Source organism: Populus nigra, chromosome 15 (genome assembly GCF_951802175.1).
Source record: "Populus nigra chromosome 15, ddPopNigr1.1, whole genome shotgun sequence".
Lineage (NCBI taxonomy): Eukaryota > Viridiplantae > Streptophyta > Magnoliopsida > Malpighiales > Salicaceae > Populus > Populus nigra.
The window spans coordinates 14,989,933-15,011,615 of record NC_084866.1 but is presented as its reverse complement, the minus strand read 5'-3'; the positions used below and the strand labels follow the sequence as shown (position 1 = coordinate 15,011,615).

General features: G+C 34.8%; 4 protein-coding genes and 1 pseudogene across 8 annotated transcripts; 3 read left to right on the top strand and 2 right to left on the bottom strand.

The window, feature by feature from the left end:
- Nucleotides 1-2,483: 2,483 nt before the first annotated feature.
- On the top strand, nucleotides 2,484-7,042 carry LOC133674114 (glucan endo-1,3-beta-glucosidase 6). The gene is made up of 2 exons (XM_062095100.1): nucleotides 2,484-3,812; nucleotides 5,676-7,042. The coding sequence occupies exons 1-2, from the start codon at nucleotides 3,481-3,483 to the stop codon at nucleotides 6,790-6,792; spliced, it is 1,449 nt and encodes a 482-aa protein (XP_061951084.1). The 5' UTR covers nucleotides 2,484-3,480; the 3' UTR covers nucleotides 6,793-7,042.
- A 224-nt stretch (nucleotides 7,043-7,266) lies between these two features.
- Nucleotides 7,267-9,098, bottom strand: LOC133674028 (3-ketoacyl-CoA synthase 15-like; annotated as a pseudogene).
- A 1,273-nt stretch (nucleotides 9,099-10,371) lies between these two features.
- On the top strand, nucleotides 10,372-11,036 carry LOC133673676 (heavy metal-associated isoprenylated plant protein 28-like). The gene is made up of 3 exons (XM_062094524.1): nucleotides 10,372-10,454; nucleotides 10,546-10,621; nucleotides 10,717-11,036. The coding sequence occupies exons 1-3, from the start codon at nucleotides 10,449-10,451 to the stop codon at nucleotides 10,968-10,970; spliced, it is 336 nt and encodes a 111-aa protein (XP_061950508.1). The 5' UTR covers nucleotides 10,372-10,448; the 3' UTR covers nucleotides 10,971-11,036.
- A 1,430-nt stretch (nucleotides 11,037-12,466) lies between these two features.
- Nucleotides 12,467-14,076, bottom strand: LOC133674090 (uncharacterized). 4 transcript variants are annotated; one of them, XM_062095069.1, is made up of 3 exons: nucleotides 13,852-14,076; nucleotides 13,497-13,659; nucleotides 12,467-12,738 (listed from the first exon to the last, which is right to left on the bottom strand). In XM_062095069.1, the coding sequence occupies exons 1-2, from the start codon at nucleotides 14,011-14,013 to the stop codon at nucleotides 13,504-13,506; spliced, it is 318 nt and encodes a 105-aa protein (XP_061951053.1). In that variant the 5' UTR covers nucleotides 14,014-14,076; the 3' UTR covers nucleotides 12,467-12,738; nucleotides 13,497-13,503. The 4 variants fall into 4 exon arrangements, with proteins under 4 accessions (XP_061951053.1, XP_061951052.1, XP_061951054.1 ...); XM_062095068.1 differs by having other exon boundaries at nucleotides 12,467-12,766; nucleotides 13,504-13,659; nucleotides 13,852-14,075; XM_062095070.1 differs by lacking the exon at nucleotides 12,467-12,738 and adding an exon at nucleotides 12,818-13,096 and having other exon boundaries at nucleotides 13,500-13,659.
- Nucleotides 14,077-15,296: 1,220 nt separating this feature from the next.
- LOC133673964 (chloroplast envelope membrane protein-like) lies at nucleotides 15,297-19,725 on the top strand. 2 transcript variants are annotated; one of them, XM_062094915.1, is made up of 7 exons: nucleotides 15,297-16,325; nucleotides 16,975-17,060; nucleotides 17,233-17,406; nucleotides 17,689-17,803; nucleotides 18,280-18,377; nucleotides 18,838-18,874; nucleotides 19,515-19,725. In XM_062094915.1, the coding sequence occupies exons 1-7, from the start codon at nucleotides 15,663-15,665 to the stop codon at nucleotides 19,581-19,583; spliced, it is 1,242 nt and encodes a 413-aa protein (XP_061950899.1). In that variant the 5' UTR covers nucleotides 15,297-15,662; the 3' UTR covers nucleotides 19,584-19,725. The 2 variants fall into 2 exon arrangements, with proteins under 2 accessions (XP_061950899.1, XP_061950898.1); XM_062094914.1 differs by having other exon boundaries at nucleotides 15,299-16,325; nucleotides 18,838-18,973.
- Nucleotides 19,726-21,683: the final 1,958 nt, after the last annotated feature.

Here is a 21,683-nt window from a genome sequence, read left to right as displayed (position 1 = left end):
CCGGTCTGGTCCGAACCCCGTTAGGTTGATGACTCCCTCCAGGGACATGCGACAACGTGAAGTAGCCGTTGGAGACATGAATGGCCAAGTTATTGTTGCCTCCTTGCCTTGCAGCGACAAAGATGGATGCTTCCCAGATGTCTCGCGAATACTTTATTTCCCTTTTCTTTTTTGAGTTGATTATTATTTTAGTTAAAGTAATTAACTAGTCCTTGTCACTTAAATATTCTTATAATCAAGTCCTTTTGTCATTATTTCTCAATTAATTTAATTTCTTGAAAAACAAAGGAGATAAGGAGAAATAGGTTATGCGCGTGTGGTAATTACATGTAAAGTATTTTTTAAAAATATTTATTAATTAAAAATATATTAAAATAATTTTTATCTACATCAACTCATCAAAATTATCAAAAAAACACCTAAAAATATTAATTTGATGTTTTTTAAGATGAAATATTTGTTTGTTTTAAATGTCAACTCGCTTTTCATATTGATTTTGCCCTATAAAAAGAAATTTAATGTTTTTTAAATGTTTTTCAATAATTTTGGTGTGTCAATGTTAAAAGTTAGAAAAAAATGATTTTGTTAAAATTAGAGCTAAATGTACACTTTAATTTTATAACTTTTCAGATTATAAATTTCTAGTCTCCGGTAATTTATAAAATTCAATTTTGATTTTAAATTTTATTTTTTTTATTTTCTGGTATCTAATTTGAGAGATAAGAAAGAGATAGTGGATTCCGGTGATAAAAAATCTCGATTTAATCTAACACTAGTGATAAAAACAAGTGATTTTGATTTCCTTGAGTTTTTTTGGTAAAGTTTAGATAAAGTGTTGTTTTTTCCTTAAAATTGCCTAAAAGAATGGATTTGAATCAAAATGAAGTTTGGTTTCAAGTTGATTGTGGGTTTCAGAAACAATTTACAGGTTGTTACAGGCTATAAATATGTTTAACAAGGTGTTTATGATATTTTTATTATTATTTTTGAGTCAAAATACAGTTAAAAATAGGTTTTTCTTGGTATGAAACAGACTTGCGTGGTTTTTTTATGATCAAAGATTGCCAAAATTTGGACAGTAGAGGTGATGTGTTGCCTTTATATTATTTTTTTTTAAAATAATTAAAGAGTGTACGACTTGTCATCCACCTCTTAAAAATTAAAAAAAAAATAAGGCCCGGGTGCGTGGGCCACTCCAAGTCCCCACACTTGGGTCTTTTGTGGAGGCCCACTACCTCTAAGCCTTCCTAATCCAATAGATTGTCCTTTTGTTTTCTTTTATCTATTGTAATTGCATTTGTTTTTTAAATTTTTTTTTTCCCTCCAATTCCATCACTTAATATTTAGTTGATTATTAATCAGGCAACATAATTTATTTTAATTTGATTTTTTTCCAATTACTTTGATATTTTGCTTGTTCTAAATTTTATAAATGTCTATTTTAAATAAAAAAAATTATACTATGAAAATTATTGAACTTAATTAAGTTCATGATCCAGGTCATGAATTTGATTTGGCAGATATTGAGCTTGATAATTTTTTTGTTCCATAAATAATTCTTAATTTATTTAATTAGATGTATGCATGGATTTTTTCGAATATTGCTTGAGATTTTTTATGTACAAAAACATGTCGTAAAAGTCTGTATATATACTTTCTTTTTAAAAAAATAAAATATTTGGCTCATTATGAAATATGGGTCAAATAGCTAGTATGAAAATAAATCTCGTAGTCCATCTAGTTTGGTCTTCGAATGTTATTGATATTGTGGTGTAGATTATTTTTAAAAGTGTTTTTTTACTTGAAAATACATTATATATATATAAAACTAATAAAAAATAAAAAAATTATAAAATTAATATTTTTTAAGAAAAACATATTTTTGAAATAATAAAAAAAACAAATAGCATCGAATTCTCGCTTGGGCTAGGAAGAGAGGACAAAGTATTTGAAGAAAGAAGCGGCATGGAGTTGTTTGAGCGAGATAAACAATTTCTTACTTGTAGGAAAACATAGTTTTGTTTGTGTTTGTAACAGTCGAAAGAAAGAAATTAGTAGTTTGATTAAAATATGTATCTACCTTATTTATTCTCGATGACGCAGATTTTTTTCCTTACACCTAGACTTTAGATTTGTTGGGCTTTACAACTCAACATTGCTAAGTATGTCGAGGACTAGTGTAGAATTCTTTAACGCTACATGGACTAACTCGTTAGTTTCAGTAAACTAAAAGGACTAAATCTACTTGAAAATACCTTTTATCTTCATAGTTTATAACATTTTGGTATTGTTGCAGTGAATATTCTAAAAATATTTTTTATTTAAATATATAATAAAATAATAATTTTTTAAAAATTTCGCAAGCATAATCTAAAAATATATAAAAAAAATTATGAAAAGACACCTAATGCTTATCTCTGTCTCTCTCTCTGGTCTCTAGAGACCTCTGTCCCTATCTCTCTCAACCTTTGTATGGGTGTGGGCCAAGCTCCGAGTCAGTGAGTGCGTGGTGTTGTGGTGTGGGATGGTCCTTTCCTCCTTTTTGATAGATCATAGATTTGATGAACAGATTCTTTCTCGAGTACTACAACTCTTTTAAGTTATAGCATAGCTAGCTACTCTCTAGAAACAGCAGTACTACCTCATCAGCAACAGGATCCTTAACTTCTTCACTAAACTCTTATCCCACCTGGCTCACTCTTTAATAAACCCCACTTTTCTGTTCCTGCTTTGTTTTTGCTGTCTGTGTGCTCTTATTTTTGAATCTGGTTCCAAGTTACCACTAATGTAAGTTGCTCTAGTTAATCAAGTAATTAACCACTTAAGCAGACCCATTTTTGGAATACTTGCTACCTTTTCTTTATGTATAGTGAACCACCTGTTCAACCTTGCTTATTCTCAAGAATCTTTTCTGGGAGTTCGGTCTTGTCTTAAGCTAAGCTGCTACTCTCCCTGTCTCACTGCTTCTGTGTTTCCAAATCTATCTTTCCTTGTTTAGCTTAATCCCATTCTCTTCCCTTTAGCTTACTCTCTTTAAATTTTAGCTTGTGTAATAATTTATGGAAGACGTACTCTTGCTTCCAATATTTCTGCGTTCAGATGTGAAAATTTTACTTTAAAGCCCGTTGCTTTATTGCCATACTCACTACTTTTACTTCTAATTAAGATCAACTATATATATATTTTTATATATAAGGATACATTTCCTTATCTTCGTAACTAGATTTGATCTGCCTCCTACTCTACTAGCTACTTTTGCATCTGGGGTTTCTGTTATTGGTTAGCCACCGAAAGATTAACTCCCTTTTAGTGCTTGCCAGTAAAATTTGTCCCTCAACTTGAGACTAATTCTTTAGCACATCTTGTATTGTCACCACTGTCTACTCCGATTCTGATCCAAGGGCCAGAAAGGGTTGCTAAGAGTTGATTTTTTTACTGTCTAGAAAGAAGTTTAGCTCATTTATTTGAAGAAAAGAAAATATGGGTTTGTATCATTTGGCTATTGGATTAATTTCCTTGCTTTCTATGGTGAGTGGTGCGATGACCATAGGTGCCAACTGGGGAACACAAGCATCCCACCCTTTGCCCCCAGAAACTGTGGTGAGGCTACTTAGGGAAAATGGGATCCAAAAAGTTAAACTTTTTGATGCAGATTATGATACTCTAAAAGTTCTAGGTAAGACTGGGATTGAGGTCATGGTGGGTATTCCAAATGATTTGCTTGCTTCTCTCGCTGGTAGCATGAAGGCTGCTGAGAAATGGGTTTCCAAAAATGTCTCCGCACATGTTACCAACAATAATGTCAACATCAGGTCAAATTTGCTCATGCTTTTATGTTTATATATATTTTGTTTCCTGAATTTGGTTGACAAGAAATTGATATTATTGGCTGAAATTAATTGTTCGTTGTTTTTCCTTTGAACTGTTTCTAGCCATTATGTGACACTTTATCTTTTAGTTTGAGTTTGTTGAGAGAAATATTGCTGGGAGGATAAGGATGTTGCTTGGTCTTATGATCGGTAACTACCAATTCCTATGTGGTGATATTTCAAGGTTTCATGTAGTAAGTTAGATGCTGGGATGTTATGTCTTGCCTAATCATTTTGAGAGCCTTTTCTCTGTACCTCATTCAAATTTATCTGCAATGACGTCTAAAGCCCCTTTGTGATTGGCGACAGATTTTATCTGTACGTTATGCTGTGCCCCCCTTGATTTATTGCAGACTGACCAAGCAAGGTCATATTCTGCAAAACAATTCAATTAGAATTTGAATTAACGAAAGCCTTTTTGTAATTGTTGATAGATTTTATCTGTGCATTTTGCTGTGGTCCCAGTAGATTGATTGCAGACTAACCAAACATGATTATATACTGCAAAAGGTTCCAATTAGAATTTGGATTGACTAAATTCAAGGTTCCAAATTCAAGCCTTTTTGGTATTGGGAGGATCTCAGGTCCTTTACTCTAGTGAAATTCAAGCCTCGTTGTTAGTCATGATTTATTGCATTTCTCAAGTGATCCCATCGGAAGGTGGTGTTTGGTTCAGAAAGAGTTGAATATGACGTCTTTTTGTCAATGCTTTGATTCATGTAAAAGGAATGTACTGGAAGAATTTATGATGGGTATGACAAACATAGAGTTGATTGAGTGAAGCATCATGGACTTTCTGACATCTGTGTACTCCAACATTCAGAGTTTAGGTGCAACCTGCATTTAGTCTTCAGTTTTTTGTAAATTTCTGTGATTTCTGTTAGGAGATTTGGTTTCCCTTCATCCATTTTAGATCATAAAATGTAGCATCCAAATAGGAACTGAACTATAAAAGCTTGAAAAAGGCAGCAAACTGTGTACAAAGCGAAGTCAGGTAACCTTGCCTGCAAAAATCCAACAAATGCAAGAGAGGAATCAAACTACAAGCCCAAGCCAACATCTCTTAACAACCACCTCTAGAAATATTAATGGTATGGGATCTTATTGGTAGAACTGAACTTTGAGGTCCCTTTTGTTTCTATGCTCAGCTAGAATAGATGTTGATGGCTCTATTTTCTTTGTTGATCCCTTTTTTTCTTGTAGAAATCTCATATTCAAACATCCAAAATACAGACCATGTCATTCTTTCATTGTTCATGTAAGCAGATGTGGATATATTCCTTCAATACAATCACTCGTGCTCTCTACTTTTTTTACATTACCCTGAATGTGAAATTGTCCTGTAATTCTTATCTAAAAAAAGCTCTTGAAAAGCAAGTGCATTTAGTATTACCTATTAGTATCATCTTTAACGTTGACAGATCTTTATGTATTTGGCTGATATAATCCCCCCCCCCCCTCCAAAAAAAACAAAAAAACAAAAAAGATCAAATGCCTGTACTTTCTAGATGTATGTTACGGAAATGATGGGCTTTAATAGATTGGACTGGCGCACATGCTTCTCTTGCCATGTCCTGGAATTTTTCATAGCCATCTCCCAGACATGTAGGTTCTCGAACATTTTCAATGTAATTTTATTGTCTAGATAGAGAATTGATGAAACCTCTGCAGGTTTATAAGAAAGGAAAAATGGTTCCCATAGGCTTCTGCTATTTCACCCTGTCATTTGAAAACTTGACATTAGGATCCATGACTTGACAATGTAATTTTATGCTTTTTGTCTAACATCAAATTTTTCTTGTACAGATATGTTGCAGTTGGAAATGAACCTTTCTTGCAGACGTACAATGGAAGCTTTCTCAGAACAACCTTCCCTGCTCTCCAGAATGTGCAATCTGCTCTGATAAAAGCCGGGCTTGGCAATTTAATAAAGGTCACTGTCCCTCTGAATGCTGATGTCTATGAGAGCTCAAGTGGTCTTCCTTCTGGTGGTGACTTCCGAGCTGATATCCATGATCTCATGCTTACCATCGTAAAATTCTTGAATGATGCCGGTGCCCCCTTTACTGTGAATATCTATCCTTTCATAAGCCTCTATATTGATTCCAACTTCCCGGTTGAGTATGCCTTCTTTGATGGCAATGCAAATCCTGTAAACGATGGTGGCACATCCTATTATAACATGTTTGATGCTAACTATGATACACTTGTGAATGCTCTACAAAAGAATGGGTTTGGGAATCTGCCTATCATTGTTGGAGAGATCGGTTGGCCAACTGATGGAGACAGAAATGCTAATGTAGAATATGCCCGGCGTTTCAACCAAGGTTTCATGTCACACATTGCAAGTGGGAAAGGAACCCCAATGAGGCCTAATGCCGGTATTAATGCCTATTTGTTTAGTTTGATTGATGAAGATGCTAAAAGTATTGATCCTGGAAACTTCGAACGGCATTGGGGGATATTTACATTTGATGGAATACCCAAATACAGTCTCAACCTTGGCACAACAAACACAGGAGCTTTGATTCCAGCTAGAAGCGTCCACTACCTGGAAAGAAAATGGTGTGTGATGAAGCCGTCGGCCAAGCTTGATGACCCACAAGTGGCACCAAGTGTAAGCTATGCGTGCGGACTAGCAGACTGTACTAGCCTCGGTTATGGGACATCATGTGGAAATTTGGATGCTAGGGAGAACATATCATATGCTTTCAACAGCTACTTCCAGATACAAAATCAACTGGGAGATGCATGCAAGTTTCCAAACCTGTCGACAATAACCAGGACAGATCCATCAACTTCAACTTGCAGATTTGCGATAATGATAGAGCCATACTATGGTGGCGCAGGACAGACATTCAGGTATGGCAAGAAGGTGGCCTTGGGTGGTTTGATTGCTCTATTTTTCCTAACGATTGTGTAAAACATGAAAGATCCTCCTCCTAACCTTCTTTTGAGGTAGCAGTTTTCCTCAACTATTCTCATTAATTAATTTTGGTAAGGGAAGCTAGCTAGCCAAGAGCGATTTCGGATTTGACAAGGTTGTATTTTTTCCTCTTTCGTGTTGGTGATCTAGAAACCAAATGTTCGCATTCGGATGTCTCAAGTATTTATTTGTGATAAACATGCTTGCTTAATTAATTAATATAATGAATCAGTTGTATTAGAACCTAGTTTGGGTTATGTCTCGTGTCAAATTAATTTTTTTTAATCAAAATATTACGCCCTCTTTTGAATATACTATTCACTAGCATAAGAAAATAGTATTTGAATGCTGAACAAAGAAAATGAGAATCAAATAGAGAAAATCACGAGAAAAAAAAAATAGATTTCTAACCTTACAAAAAAAATATTAGTGAAATGAAAATCAAATATTTTACAAATATTTAAAAGAAACTATGAGTATGTAAAACCGAGTGTTATTCGGAAACGGTACAATAGAAGAAAAAAAAAAAAAAACTATAACAATGATAATGGTTATAATATAAAAGCAGCAAAGCTGCAAAAGGAAATGTTGATAGCAGACTTCGAGATCGGAAAACCGTTAGGAAAAAGAAAATTCGGTAGTGTATCTAGCCCGAGAAGTGAAGATCAAATACATAGATAATGTCTTGGAATGACGAACTTTTCAGAGAGCTCAGGAACTCCAGCTATCTCACCGAGCAAAAAGCCGCCACCGTCCGTCTCTCTCTGGATTAAAGCGTTGTTGTCGTATTGTTTGAATGCTGATGTTTGCAGGGTAGATTGAGAATTGCGGATTTCGGATGGTCATTGCAATCATGGAGTAAGAGACACACAATGTGTGGAACTTTGGATTACTTGGCACTGGAAATGGTGGAGAACAAGGGTCAGGATTATGCTGTTGATAACTGGACTTTGGGGGTTCTTTGCAGGAATGTAAGGCCCGGTTTTTTTCTTGAAGAGCAAGTTAGTAAAGAAATGAATTTGTTCAGATACAGGGAGGACTAAAGGGCCTAGAGTGGTAATGTTGGCCTTGAGTGCATGGCCTCCCGTCTCAACCAGGTCCTTGCTAACTGAAAGACCTTGCCTACCTTCTGCATCTTCCTTCAGATGCATGCTTTTGAAGCTTCTGTTGTCCACGCCCTGGTGAGTTCGAACAAGCTGTAAATATTATTAGTGCTCTGCTTTGACAAGTATGGCTCTATAAATTCACTGAATAGCAAAAGAACTAATAGGACAACACATGATTATAGGGACTTTAGATTGCGATTAGTTGAAACAAATTAATATCTGAAACAACCAAAAAAAATAAAAGGGTAGTACCCGCTTCATTTCATACTTAGAGCGCCATCGGTCAAGCTTGCAACTAGATAGGAACATTGCTGCTGCTCCCATTCTGAAGAAACAACTTGGAAGGAGCATGTCCATATCATTGCCACTGTACCACGTAGAACTCACCACTTATGCGCTCACTACCAGTGCATAGGAATGAGGATAGGCATTCAAAAGGTCTTTAGCTAGATCAATAGCTATAATGCCAGCTGCACATCCCATTCCACTGAGATTAAAGCTATTAATATCATGCCTAAGCTTGTAGTGATTTATTACCATTGATGAGAGTGATGGGGTAGTATTTAGGATCCCACAGTTGACAATAAGAATGTTTATATCCTTAGGCCTTATTTTTGTGGCTGCAAGAAGGTCATCTACAGCTCCAAACATGACCATTGCTGCCTCTTCACGGCCATCCTTCTTTGTTATCTTGTGTCCAGGTTGAAAAACTATTCTGGGCATGTAGGTCTCATCTCCAATGCCAGAATTCTTGAGAGCTCGGTGCTGAAATTTGATTGCGGCATCATTAAATTTGCCTGATTTTTATTTGCCAACTCAATGAGTTCATCCTCTGTAATCTGTACACAACATAACAAGGAATTACTGTTGTTCTTTCTGTCAGTCTATTCGCATAGTTTTTGCTGATAAGATTATGATATTTAATGTCAAATGCCTAACAGAACAATCTAGGAAGAGTATAAGTAGAAGTTGATTACCTTTGAGCTCATCTGGTGCACGAAAACATGCAAAGTCGACCAAATAAGTAGACGGTGGGGTTAAATCAAGATAAATGTATATGATTAAACCCAAAAATCCCACAATGAAAAGTGCATCAATGGGGTAACGTTTTAGGCAGAAATCTTGCCAGATGAAGAGTTTTCCAATCTGAGCACTGAGGATCACTATGAGAACTGGTGCTGTTAGGAAATAAAACATAGGGCTAAGGAGATAAGAATATCCCGGCTCGACATATTTCAAGTTAGCTGAGTTCAGGAAATCTGGCAATCCCGTGACAGAGAAATTCAAAGAACCAGCATATGGACCTGAATTCTCTACACCTCGGTTCACAATTTCAGTGGATAACTACTCCTGCCGTCTTTCCATGGGAAGTAGTCTGATGAAACTAACTTTGATCAAGAAACCAAGAGGCAAAAAAGAAAGAAAGAAGGAAAAATAACCCGAGCCTGGCCAGCATGGGAAGTGAAAGGGGTGTGAAGAAAGGGGGTTTGCAAACAGAATCGATATATAGGTCTGGTAGGAAATAATATAATAAAGCATGGAGATAAGTTATGGGTAATACTAAGTAGGAGGAGAAGCTAACAGAAACAGGCAGGCTCTTTGTGCTTGAAAGCAAGTGAACAGCAGATTTGTATCATCCAGAGAACCCATGCGTAGGGGAGATGTTTTGCTTTGCTACCTCGCAGAGAGAGGGAAAGGGAGAGACTAGAGAAAAAGTGGAGTTTACATGATTAACATGTGTAATTATTCTTCTACGTGAAAGGCAACTTCAAAATGAATGAATTAGTACAGATAGTTAAGTTAATGTGTATGTAGTTTAGTTTTTGCGGATACGGTTTGAAAAGGTAAATTCAAGAAAAATTATTAATTGTATCTTTTTCTCGTAGTTCAATCTTAAGAGATAATTGATCGTGAGATTTTATTAAAACTATAATTTATATTAATTAACCAAAGATAAAACGCAAATAGTAGTTTAATTACTTTCTCAAATTTATGGTCTCTCGTATAAATCTGAGGTGGAGAATCGGGAGGAGGACTAATCGCTGGGCTTGATACTGGATCACAAGGGGGGTCATTTGGACTGTCTTTCAGAATACTTACTATCTTGGGGCTACTTGGAAGAGGCCTCTTCCCATGAGCTGAGAAAATGGCTGCAAGTTGGCTGGTAGGAGTCGTCTTCCAAGAATGTAATCGTCATCATATTTCTAGGCAGGAAGGACCCATTTCCGCTAGTGTAATCATATAAGCGCTGCCTTGTATATTATATCCAAGTAATGTGTACTTCAAGGGAAGGATGGCATGGCCACACGCATGTTACTGTGCAATCATCACCCATAATGATCCACCTAACAATCATTTCACTCACGAGTTATCCACCATTTGCTTCTTACATTAACCTACTAATTTACCAATTGTTATTACGTACCTTACACACGCAGACAGATATATATATATATATATATATATATATTGAGAAGTTAAGAGAGCAAGCTAGCTTGTGTTGATTACTACTGCCTGCCTAAGATATCTGCATGCCAATATACAGCCATGGAGGTATGCCGTTCTTCTCATTCTTTACAATTTGGATTCGCCTTCACAAACCCTTTGTTTTGATATATACCATTTGCATATTGCGTGATAACAGGTTATCGAGTTGAAGGTGCATCTGCATTGCAAGGCCTGTGAGAAAGCAGTACGCAAAGCCTTGTGCAGGATCAAAGGTAATAACGAATGCACCAAACCCATAATAAACTATTCTCTGTCATTCAAACTTATCATTGAGGGTATGGCTGAACGATGAGTGATCACTTTACAGGGGTAACATGCGTGCAGATCGATGGTATATCAAACAAGATTACAGTGATGGGGTATCTGGATAAAAAGATGGTGGTGAAAGCCATTTGGAAGACAGGGAGAAGGGCTGATGTGCTGCCATCTTCTCCATCACCTCGCTTGCAGGCACCGGCGCCTAGTCCTAGATTGCCTACTGGCTTTCGGTGCATCATTCCAGCTAAATGGTGTTTCAAGAAACCAAATACCATTCCCAGAAGCACTGCTGTAACATCATGAATAAATTGTACTAAGATATCTATTAGAATCTTAAATAAAATCATCTAATTAACATCATTATTTTAATTTGTGCAAGAAACATATTTTATTAAGCCTGTAAAAACTTAAATAATTAAGTAAGGTTCAAGATGTGATTGGTGTTTGTGATTGTGGTGGGAGTACCTTTTAAAATAGTTTTTTGTTGGAAAATATATTATATTTTTTTTTTACATCAGTAAATTAAAACAATAGAAAACACAAAAAAAAAACATCAATTTAATGTTTTTTCAAGGCAAAAACACTTTTGAGAAGCAACTAAAAACAAAATCAAAATCAAATTAATGATGATGAAGAAAAGTTGGCACAAATATTGCAGAAAATGCTGGAAAAAAAATATTGTAGCTGTTTTCAGGATGGAATCGGAAGGAAATAATGAGGAAATATTAAGAAGAGCCGAAGCCAAGAAAATTGATGATGATGTAGATGTTGCTAAATCTTTCTTCCTTACTGGCTGTTGTTTAGGTATTCTTTTTACATTTTGTTTCGGTCACCACTAAATCAGATATTAAATACCATCTTCTACTTTCTAGCTCCTATATATATATATGGGTAAAATGCTTCTCTTCTAGTTGTTTCAGGGTAGCTATTTTGTTGATCTTAATCTTTAGTGAATTGTGTCGAAGAGTCTGCTTTGTATTTGAAGTCTTGAACGGGTTAAACCATTAAAACCCCCATATTCTTCTTGGTTTCTTGAAGTCACCCATTACCTTAATAACAGCTAAGAAGTGCCATTGATATTATCTTTGAGTTTGTTCTGTCTATATGTGATAATATAGAAATTAAGGCATTTTTTGGAGATTGTTCATAATCTTGATGCCTAGTTTCAAAACCATCTACAAACACTCAAAATAAGGACAAAAAAACTTTGAAAAACATTTTCAAACTCAGTAACATTGCCAGCCTAGGGATTACTAATTGTGTTTCATCCCAGCCTGTAGGGCGTAAGGCATTGGCAGCTGAGTTTGGAAAGGTACGTATGTTTTCAGCTCGAAGCTAAAACAACCTTTCCTTTCAGTTCTAAAATTCCGAGTTGTTACCACATGACATCACGTACAATTTCCACACTTCACACCTCCATCCTGGCAATACAAGTTAATACTTCAGTGTTCCACAAGTGAACTTTTAAGATGGCGCAGGTGACTACAGATCATGCAAATTAGATGCGAACAAGAGAAGCAATGCAGCTCATGTCCAAGGGAGCGGAGCAGGTGGAGTTAACATGATAATGGCACTCGATGTTACAAACTTCACGTGGCAGCAGAGATACTGTCATGTTGTCAGCTTGCCATAGACCCAGAGTTTCCATTTGCAAAGAACAGAGATTGGCAAGACACGAATGTAATGCAGTCGTCACGTGGGCATTCTTAAATAAACAACTTAAACCTTGCTATTAAGGAAAGGGAACAGACAACTTTCTCCCGAGTAAAAAGATTATCATTCAATAGACAGACAAGATCTAGCTCATCAATATGGGATTTTTGTTAATGATAGAAGGTATGATTTATCAAATATGTCTGGATGAAATAAAACACAAAACAGGACATAAATCCCTCCTCTAGTTATGTTTCAGTAACCAAAGGTTCATCTTTCTAAAACACATACAAAATTTGAACAAACACAAACAACAATCTTTAATTTCAGCTATCAGCCTTATTCTAAGCAAAATGTTGTAGTTTGCTATCCCAATCCAAGACACCTTACTCTTTTAGATGCCTTGAGCAAACTGTCACTTTCAGATGTATAAAGCAAACTTTCACCTGCCATGGAGAATAAATGAAACATCAGGCTTATACACCAGGAGAACTCCATTTGGGTTAATATCAATTTTCCTTTGTGTGCTGGAATTCTCACACTATGGTAACATAAAACTATTCAAAACAATATTCCAGTACATTTACATGGCACACTGTATTTCTAAATTTCCAAGCATCACAAGTTGGAAGTTATTTAAGAGGGCATTAAACACTAGTGTAGACGTCACATGTTTTCTCCATACTTAACTAGTCTCTACCAAAACACAATACTACCAAAGACACGACATCATTCTCTTCTGTAGCGTTACCATGTTTGCAAACTCTGAAACCACTACAAAGAAAGAAAAAAGAAAAGAAACAATAATAATAAAAAAAGAACAAGATAAGAATAAAGACAAGATGTTAATTACAACACAAAGTTGTTATCACATTGATCATGCCTTCACAATTTTGTTCCCAAAAGCCATCCCTGAATCCATTAAGGTTTACATAAAGAAAGCATCGATCAGATAAGTATCTCCACCACAAAAAAAGAATCGCTACAATACCAGGATAGCATTATGTTAAACCCCAGCTAAGCAACCTATGATCGAAGTCTTAAACATGCAGGCATTCTCTCAATACGATAAACATGCAAATTAATCCAAGAACATGAAACCTTCACTCAGTCAACTTCACTTTTGGTTTTTTGCAGAAACATAATATGAAATGCAGATTGAATTGTGCACACAACACTTTACTTAGGAGGTCGAAGAAGCCGACGCTTTCATCCCAGCAGTATTCGAAGCACCGCTATCCCCTGCTGATGTAGGCACATATATCCTTGCTTTCTTGAGAATTTCAGCAACAACCCAATGCTTCCGTTTACTTAACGGCCTCGACGGATCCAATCTAACCTGAAAATCCACGCATTTCCACAAATTCCGAAATTACCACTGATTAATTATCGAAGTTTCGTTTTTTTTCTTTTCATTTAATTTATCAAGAACCATTTTTTTTCGTTTAATAAAATTATTAATTGAATAATCAATCAATGATTCAAAATATTAAGCAAATAAAAGTAAGAAAGAGAGTTAGAGAGTACTGACTCGATCGCCGATGTTGCAGAGGTCGTTTTCGTCATGAGCCATGAACTTGGAGGTCCGCTTGACGTATCGATTGTAGAGCTTGTGGTGGAACAGCCTGTCCACCGCCACCGCCACCGACTTCTGCATCTTGTTCGACACCACCATTCCCACCACCGACTTCATCCTCTTCCTCTCCCCCCCTCACTCTCTCCAATCAAAAATCCTTAAACCCTAAATCCTCACTAATTCTATTTTATTTTCTCTCTCTGCACTGTTGCACTTCAGGTACTAAAACGAAAATGACGTTTTCGCCCTTATTCTCTTAGAGAAATCTCTATTTAGTCCCTAAAGTAATGTGTATTATCCTACTATCAATCAAGTTTCAAATATTATGGTTTTATCAATTGAGTCCCTAATCTGTATCGATTTTACCTCAAGTGTATCAACACCACCCCTCCAAGCTCCATCTCTTTTTTCAGTAGCAATAGCAAGATTTTGTCCAATTTTGAAATACTTGATAAGTTTTCCAACCAAAAACTTTTGATTTTATCAATTAAGTCCCTAACAAGTACTAATTTTACATCAAGCATAATTTATATCAAATAAAATCACCCCTCCAAGATTCGTCCATTTTTTAGTAACAATAGTAAGATTTTGTCCGGTCAACATGTATTTGGTAGGCATTGCCATCAAAATGCTAGAGTAAACAAAGATCAATTTTAAAGAACATTTTCATGTCAAAATATAGTAATCTTTTCTTTTGTATAAGCAAGTGAAAAAACAAATGTAGCTTTGGTTTGACGCTAAAATGATTTTTTTTAAAAAAATACAGGGATTGTTTAATATTTTGAATGAAAGTAGTTAATGAATATGTCAATTAAGGGTGAACAAAAAAACTAAAAAATCGAGAAAATCAGAAAAAAAACTGAAAAAACTAAACCGTGAAAAAAACCGATTAAAATTTTGAAAAAACCGACCGGTTTGGTTTGGTTTTATAAGTCTAAAACCGAAAAAACCGAACCGAATCCAAACCGAAAAAAACTGAGCCAAATCGGTTTGAACCGGTTTTTGTCCTAAAAAACCAAATCAAAACCAGTCGGTTTGAACTGGTTTCGGTTTGTTTTTAAATTTAGTTTGATTATTTTTTTGAATAAAAATCAAATTAAACCGAAAATAATCACCCCTAATATCAGTTGGGAATTTCCTAACCCTCCCTTTCAAATTGGATGAACTATGAGCTACTATTAAAAGAATATTATTTAATGTTGATTACTTTTTATTTTATTTTTATAAAAGCGATAGTTTTGGCAATCAATTGATAATGAGGTAACACGTTAGGGGCTACATTGAAGATTCACCATTTTCCTTCCTATTATCTTTCACGAATCCACAAGGTTAACACAGTAATTAGCAATTTAAATGGAATTCTTAATTCTTTTATTATTATTATTATTATTATCCAGTACTGAGAGTGAAAGCTAAAAAACCGTCATCCTCTTGGCTTTGCTTTTGCTTTCCCTCTCTAGCCTTTAAGCTGAGGTTAGCTTTTATTTCATCACAATTACAAAAACCCCTTCTTTTGTTGTGAAGTCCACTTCTTTTCTTGTTTATTCTCCTTTTTTTTTTTTTTTTTTTTGTGTTCTTCAGCTCAGGGTATGAATTTCTGAGCTTATTTTTTTTCATGGTCAACTTAGTAGTCAAGATATTGAATTTTCAAGGAATTGTCTTGTTTTTTGTCTGATAAGAAGAAGTTTGATGGTTTCATGATTACAGCAATCTGGAGTAGCAGTTTTTTGTCTTTGGTTTGAGAAGATTAAAATGTTGGGTTCTTGATGACCACTTCAATGGTCTTAAGCAACAACCTTAGCTTTAACACTAACACTAACCAAACCCAAAACCCACCTAGGAACAGGAATTCATTAACCAAATCATACAGATTGCTACTCCAATTCGGTAATAAGAGCCGGGGATTTTGTGGGGTCGTTGCAAATGCAAAGAAGAAAGGCGAAAATCATTCTAAGAGAAAGAGAGGCTGGTGGCAAAGGTTTTTTATTGACGAAGAAGGGAATTGGCTTGGATTAGAGGATGATGATATGCTTGATGCCGAGGCTGAATTGTCTGAGAATTCGAGTGATGAGGAGTTGTCTGAGGGAGAGAAATTTGAGGCTTGGAAGAGGAGAGCTGAGGCAATTGTTGACTTGAGAGAAGCACAAGAAGATATATTGAACGAGGAGAGTAGGAAGTGGGAGGACTGGATTGTGGATTATGGTGATAATGGTCATGATGATGATAGTAATGGTTCATGGTGGAGTAAAGAGTTTGATGGAAATGGTGGAATTGGAAATGGGGGCTCAGTGGAGGATGTGCGGTCGGATCCTACTGACCTTGTACCTGAGAAAGGATTTGTCGAGTCTGTTAGAGATTTGGTTTTTGGTAGGGAAGAGGAGGATTTGCTTTATGAAGACCGCGTGTTCCGGTATGCCTCATTGAACTCGGTAAGTGAGTTCCACTTCATTGCACTTTGTTTCAGAGCACTGCCTTATGCCATCATTTCCTATGTCGGGGTAGATTGTTTAAAGGGTTTCCATTTCTATTCATTACATACTCATAGTGCCAATCGAGAATTTGTTGTCTATGTGACCATGTCAAAATTTGTGGCGCTAATCTCATGAAGTTGATGCTACCACTAACTTTAACATTGTTGTTTAGGGACAACACTAACTTGTGTATTGCGTAGACTGAATCGGATGGGACAGGATTTTGCAGCACCCTATGCTATAATGATGCAAAATAAAGGACATCCGTATGAAAAGGGATGGGCAATCCTATCCCCATATGGCACATCAATATATAGGATGATAAAAGTATCTATACTTTTAGGATCAAGTTTCATGTAATAAAACTAAATAGAGTATCATTGACTTGATGGATATTTAATTGGAAATGATTGAAGTGTATGGTTATCAAAACTGTTCAAAGTGGACATTTCATGTTTTGATCTTTGTTGAACTTGACTGCTTCATGTCAAGTTACCTTGCATGTTGTGAAGATGGATTTTCTGTATGCTCTGGTTAATTTTGAAAATTTGCTTATCAATCTGGCATGCTTGTACTCAATACCATAGCCATATTCATCTTGTTGCAGGCCAAATTTTTGGCTGTATTGATAATCATACCCTGGGCCTTGGACTTTGCAGTTCATGACTATGTTCTCATGCCCTTCTTAGACAGGTAAAAGTTAGGTCAAAATGGTTTCTTAAGCGACTTCTCCTAATCTTAAGAACAAGAAATATTTGATTTTCTATGTTGCTCTCTTCTTCACCTGATATGTTTAAAACAATGCTTATGGTGCGCTTAAAACTCTGTCTTCCTAATTAAGTTTATTAATCCATGTCATGAACAGATATGTCAAGACTGTACCGCTTGCAGCACAGATGCTTGATGTGAGAAAAAATCAAAAGCTTGAGATGATTAAGGAAATAAAATTGGAAAAAGCAAGATTGAAGCTTGAGGTAGAGATTGGTAAATCTCCACCTCTCTCCGATGAGGAGGAATGGAGGGAGCTAAGGCATAAAGCGTAAGAATAACATGTTTTTGTGCTTGCTTTGCCAGCTCGTGTTTGTTATCAATCTGATTCCTCTAGTGAATTGCGTCTCAATGCATTTTATGAGTAGAAGATTCATTCAAATGGTATTCTTAGACTTTAATTCTAGGATTATTTTCAAAACATTAAATCACATTGATTAATTCCCTATAAATACAAAACCTTGGAAAGCTTTCCTTGTGCTCTTTGATTACAAATGTAAACATCTTGATGTGAATTCTGTTCTTTTCAACTTCTGGCTGGTTGCTTAAACAGGTTAGAGTTACGAGATGAGTGGAGGTTAGAAAACCGTAGATCATTTGCCAACATATGGTCAGATATGGTCTTTGGGGTCTCAATATTCGTTCTTTTGAACTTCAATCAGAGTAAAGTGAGTAGTTATCAGTCGTTCTCTATGCATAATGCCTTTTATGTGTGGAATTGATATGTTTCACATCACTGTGAGGCCTCCATCACTGTCATCATAATTGCCATCATCTATCCATCAAAAACTGCAATTATGTGGAAACAATAAGTGGCATGTCACCTTATTCTAAAGTTGCAATTTTTTTCATGCTTCTATCAATTTTCACCTTGTCTGTATTCATATCCGTGAGAATCATTTATCTTTTTAAAGAAAACAACGAACCACTTATGTACCTTTCAGAGTTATTTACTCATCTAAATTGTTATAGAGCATTTCTGGAGTTGGTGCATAGAGACTTGCTGAATGGTTTTTGCCTTATTGTAGTTATATGCCCTCAATGGTTGTTCTGCTTAAACTACGTTTGGAAATGCTTAGTTCTATCATACTCTTGTGTCATGTTTGTTACAATTTTTTTTCTTCTTATTTTTATACTTTTGCAGGTAGCTTTGCTGAAATTTACAGGTTATAAAATACTAAACAATGTTTCAGATACTGGGAAGGCATTTCTAATCATACTTATCACAGATATTTTTTTGGGGTAATATTTTCTGCTCTTCACAAAATTATTCTCATTAGCACGTGTTTGCCAAAGACATTTTATTTTATATGCTAGTTCAGAAGTTGGCCCTGATCGAATTCATGCAAGTGAGAACAAATGTAAAATAACTTGGTGTCGGCCACTATAGTGAATGTGGAAGTCTGTAACTTCACTTCCTCCTCCCTATCTGACTTGATTTTGCTTTTAAATTTGGAATTTTTTCTTTCTTTTCAAACAATATATGTCCATGATGCACTAGTTGCAGTTTATTGAAGATATTTGAATTCCATATAATCTTTGCCTTACACACACACACACACACACAAGAGAGCAAGCTGACACGATAATATTTCTTGCAGGATGCGTTATTAAAAAAAATGCTTACTATTCTCCTAATAATTTTCACTTACACTGTTGTTTGTATAATGAACATTATCCCTTATGAAATTGATTGCTGTAGGTATCACTCTGAATCTGGTTGGCAGACCTTGCTGGAGGTAATCTTCGAGCACTATGGACTTGAAGTTGACCAGTCTGCTATCACCATTTTTATCTGCTTGGTACCTGTTGTCATTGATGCATGTGTGAAGCTTTGGGTATGTTATTTTGACTCAAATAAGTGTTTCATCGAATGAATTCCAATAAAAACCTTAATTCCGAAAAACATCCACTGTCTGTCTGTAGTTAAACTGGAACTGATTACCTTCCAAACATCATTAATTTCCACATAGGAATATCAGCAAATGAAGTGATTAGAGTTTACTTGAAATTTAAATGAATGAGGTGGCTGTGCTAGTTCATCACCCGGCTGCTACTGCCCTTCCCTGTGCCTAGCTATGAATTTATAAGACAAATGGTCGGGAAAGGTGTTACATATGGAAAGGAAAAGCAAATTTCCATGGGATGATACTGTGTCCATGGTGATAAACTGGAGAGATTGCTGAAGGCTATCAGCCATTTTAAGATTAAGATTAGATAGATTTTATAACCTCTATTAACTATTTGACAACTTGACCTCTGTTTACTTCTCATTGAAAGAGTTGGAAAGTAAGTTGGAGTCTTGCTTGTTCATAGGCTCACGATTTTATTCGAGAAATCTGATGATTTTGTTGATTGCGTATGGTGTTTGTGTTACAGGTGTTCAAATACCTACCAAGATTATCCCCGAAGGTGGCAAACATATTCCGCGAAATGAAGCGTCACTAGCCGAAATTTTTTGGTCTGATCCATGAATCCTTACATTTTTTCCTACCTCCCCAATTTTTGTGGCATATAGTCCCTCACACATGTATTACATTTTACTCATATAAAACATATTTATTATTAATATATATTTTTTAATTTTTAATATGTATTTATATTTAATTAATAAATCTAATGTTTGATAAATGAATTTAAAATAAAGACAAAGTCCATAGAATAAAAATATTCTACATAAAAAATTATAAAATTGTTATAATTATGAGATTCATATTACATCAAAGTTGTTGCAAAATATTTATGGTCAATATTCTATTAAAGATTGAACATTAATTAAAGATGTTAAGACCGATGCATATCGATGCATATGATCTTCATTCTTTTATGAAAGGAAGCAGTTGCTTTTATAAATTAAAGTATGAGGGATATCTGAAACTAATATACAGGTGCTTATCAGATAATATATATACTTAACTGAGTTGCAAAAGAATTTTGTATAGAGAGATCACTGATGTTTATGGAAAAAATCATTTGATAGTTGTACAAATGATGATTAAACTTAAAACCACTAAATTATCTTATATAAGAAGTGTGTGTTATGTTTTGATCCCAACCACATGTTATCCTAATCAAGGGTAACAACCTGACATATATTGGGTATAATATAAACTATATGAAGGTATTTGAATTATTAAGAGATAATTCATCACTCCTAGATGAATTAGAGAAAATGTTATATATGCTTTTAAATAATATTAATTGTGAAATCATTGACCAATGTGGAATGAGATTCAAATCTTATTCAAAGAATAAAAAATAATTTAACACAACAAACATACTTCATGTTATAATGTCTAAATCGAAACATTCATGATGAATGAATAATAATTATACTAAGAAATTAGTTTTTGAAAAGTTAAGTCAAACTACTTATGATTTTTCTAATATTCGAGGAATCATGACAGATTGTTAGATATTATATTTGATCTTTAAATATAAATTAATCAATTGTTGAACTGATAATAAATTAAATTGTTTAATTTATATAATCTTATTTTATTTAAAATTATGATTTATATTTGGATTAATTTATTAGGAGACCGAATTGGTAACACATGTAAGAACTGTTGGTTATAAATTAAAATGAGATGATTAATTAAATGTAATGTAATTGTAAATAAATTTTAAAAAATGATGATGTAATTAATATAGGAGATTACAATTCTAGACATGGAAAAAATCATGTAGGGATTTGATTTTATAAATTTCTAAAATTATCCTAAAATAATATATATTATATTATTTAAGAGGCAAATTGATATTTGTTTTTTATAGGGTTTTTAGGTTTACTTATTTTTTTGCCATTGGAAGATAGTACAACAGTTCAGGACATAAACATCTAAACAAAAAGAAAAGAACTGACACTTAAAAGTATAACAATTACTCTCTTCTAAAAGAATTTAAGAGATTTCTCATTAGTAGTGGTTTGTGTGAATTACTGTTAAAGACTGGAAAATTGAACAATTTGTGATTTGCAATAACTAGGCTTTGAAGAAATCATTTAAAGCCAAAAAAATATCTGATCTTTAATATAAACCCTAAACAACTCTAAATTTATCTAATAAGATCATTAAAATTTCTAATTTTCTTTAAATTTATTATTTTTACTGAGTATATATATTTTAAAAAACCCAACACCATATATCTTCATTGATAGAGGCGTGTCCAGTATTGTAAGTACATGGAGACAATGAACTCCCAGGCTAGACATTTATTCTCTGCGGAAGGAGTTTGTTCTTTGTTCAAATACCTTCTGTTGACATGATTTTCATGTGATTCAATGACAATCTGCATGTCTTCATTCGTTAGATCTGCTCCAATGGATTGATTTCCTTTTATATGCATAAATGATACATGTTCGCTAGTTATTCCTGATGTTTGAACAAGGCTTACTGATTTGGCATATCCCCTCCTGGTTTATCACCAGCACGGGACATCATTTATGCTCCTCCCAGATCACATCCTGCGTACGGATTCACACATCTCTGTCTTTCTGGATACTTTGATGGTTCATACTCTCGCGGGTTAATGGAGGAGGGTAAGGGC

What these genes read in the sequence shown, in the direction of transcription:
- LOC133674090 (XM_062095069.1), bottom strand. Translation starts at nt 14,013, where the DNA reads ATGAAGTCGGTGGTGGGAATGGTGGTGTCGAACAAGATGCAGAAGTCG. An exon ending in TCTGCAACATCGGCGATCGA is followed by an intron (nt 13,660 to 13,851) that starts GTCAGTACTCTC and finishes GTGGATTTTCAG; the next exon opens with GTTAGATTGGATCCGTCGAG.
- LOC133673676 (XM_062094524.1), top strand. An exon ending in AGCCTTGTGCAGGATCAAAG is followed by an intron (nt 10,622 to 10,716) that starts GTAATAACGAAT and finishes ATCACTTTACAG; the next exon opens with GGGTAACATGCGTGCAGATC.
- LOC133673964 (XM_062094914.1), top strand. Translation starts at nt 15,663, where the DNA reads ATGACCACTTCAATGGTCTTAAGCAACAACCTTAGCTTTAACACTAAC. An exon ending in AGGGAGCTAAGGCATAAAGC is followed by an intron (nt 17,407 to 17,688) that starts GTAAGAATAACA and finishes TTGCTTAAACAG; the next exon opens with GTTAGAGTTACGAGATGAGT. An exon ending in ATGCATGTGTGAAGCTTTGG is followed by an intron (nt 18,974 to 19,514) that starts GTATGTTATTTT and finishes TTTGTGTTACAG; the next exon opens with GTGTTCAAATACCTACCAAG.
- LOC133674114 (XM_062095100.1), top strand. Translation starts at nt 3,481, where the DNA reads ATGGGTTTGTATCATTTGGCTATTGGATTAATTTCCTTGCTTTCTATG. An exon ending in AACAATAATGTCAACATCAG is followed by an intron (nt 3,813 to 5,675) that starts GTCAAATTTGCT and finishes TTTCTTGTACAG; the next exon opens with ATATGTTGCAGTTGGAAATG.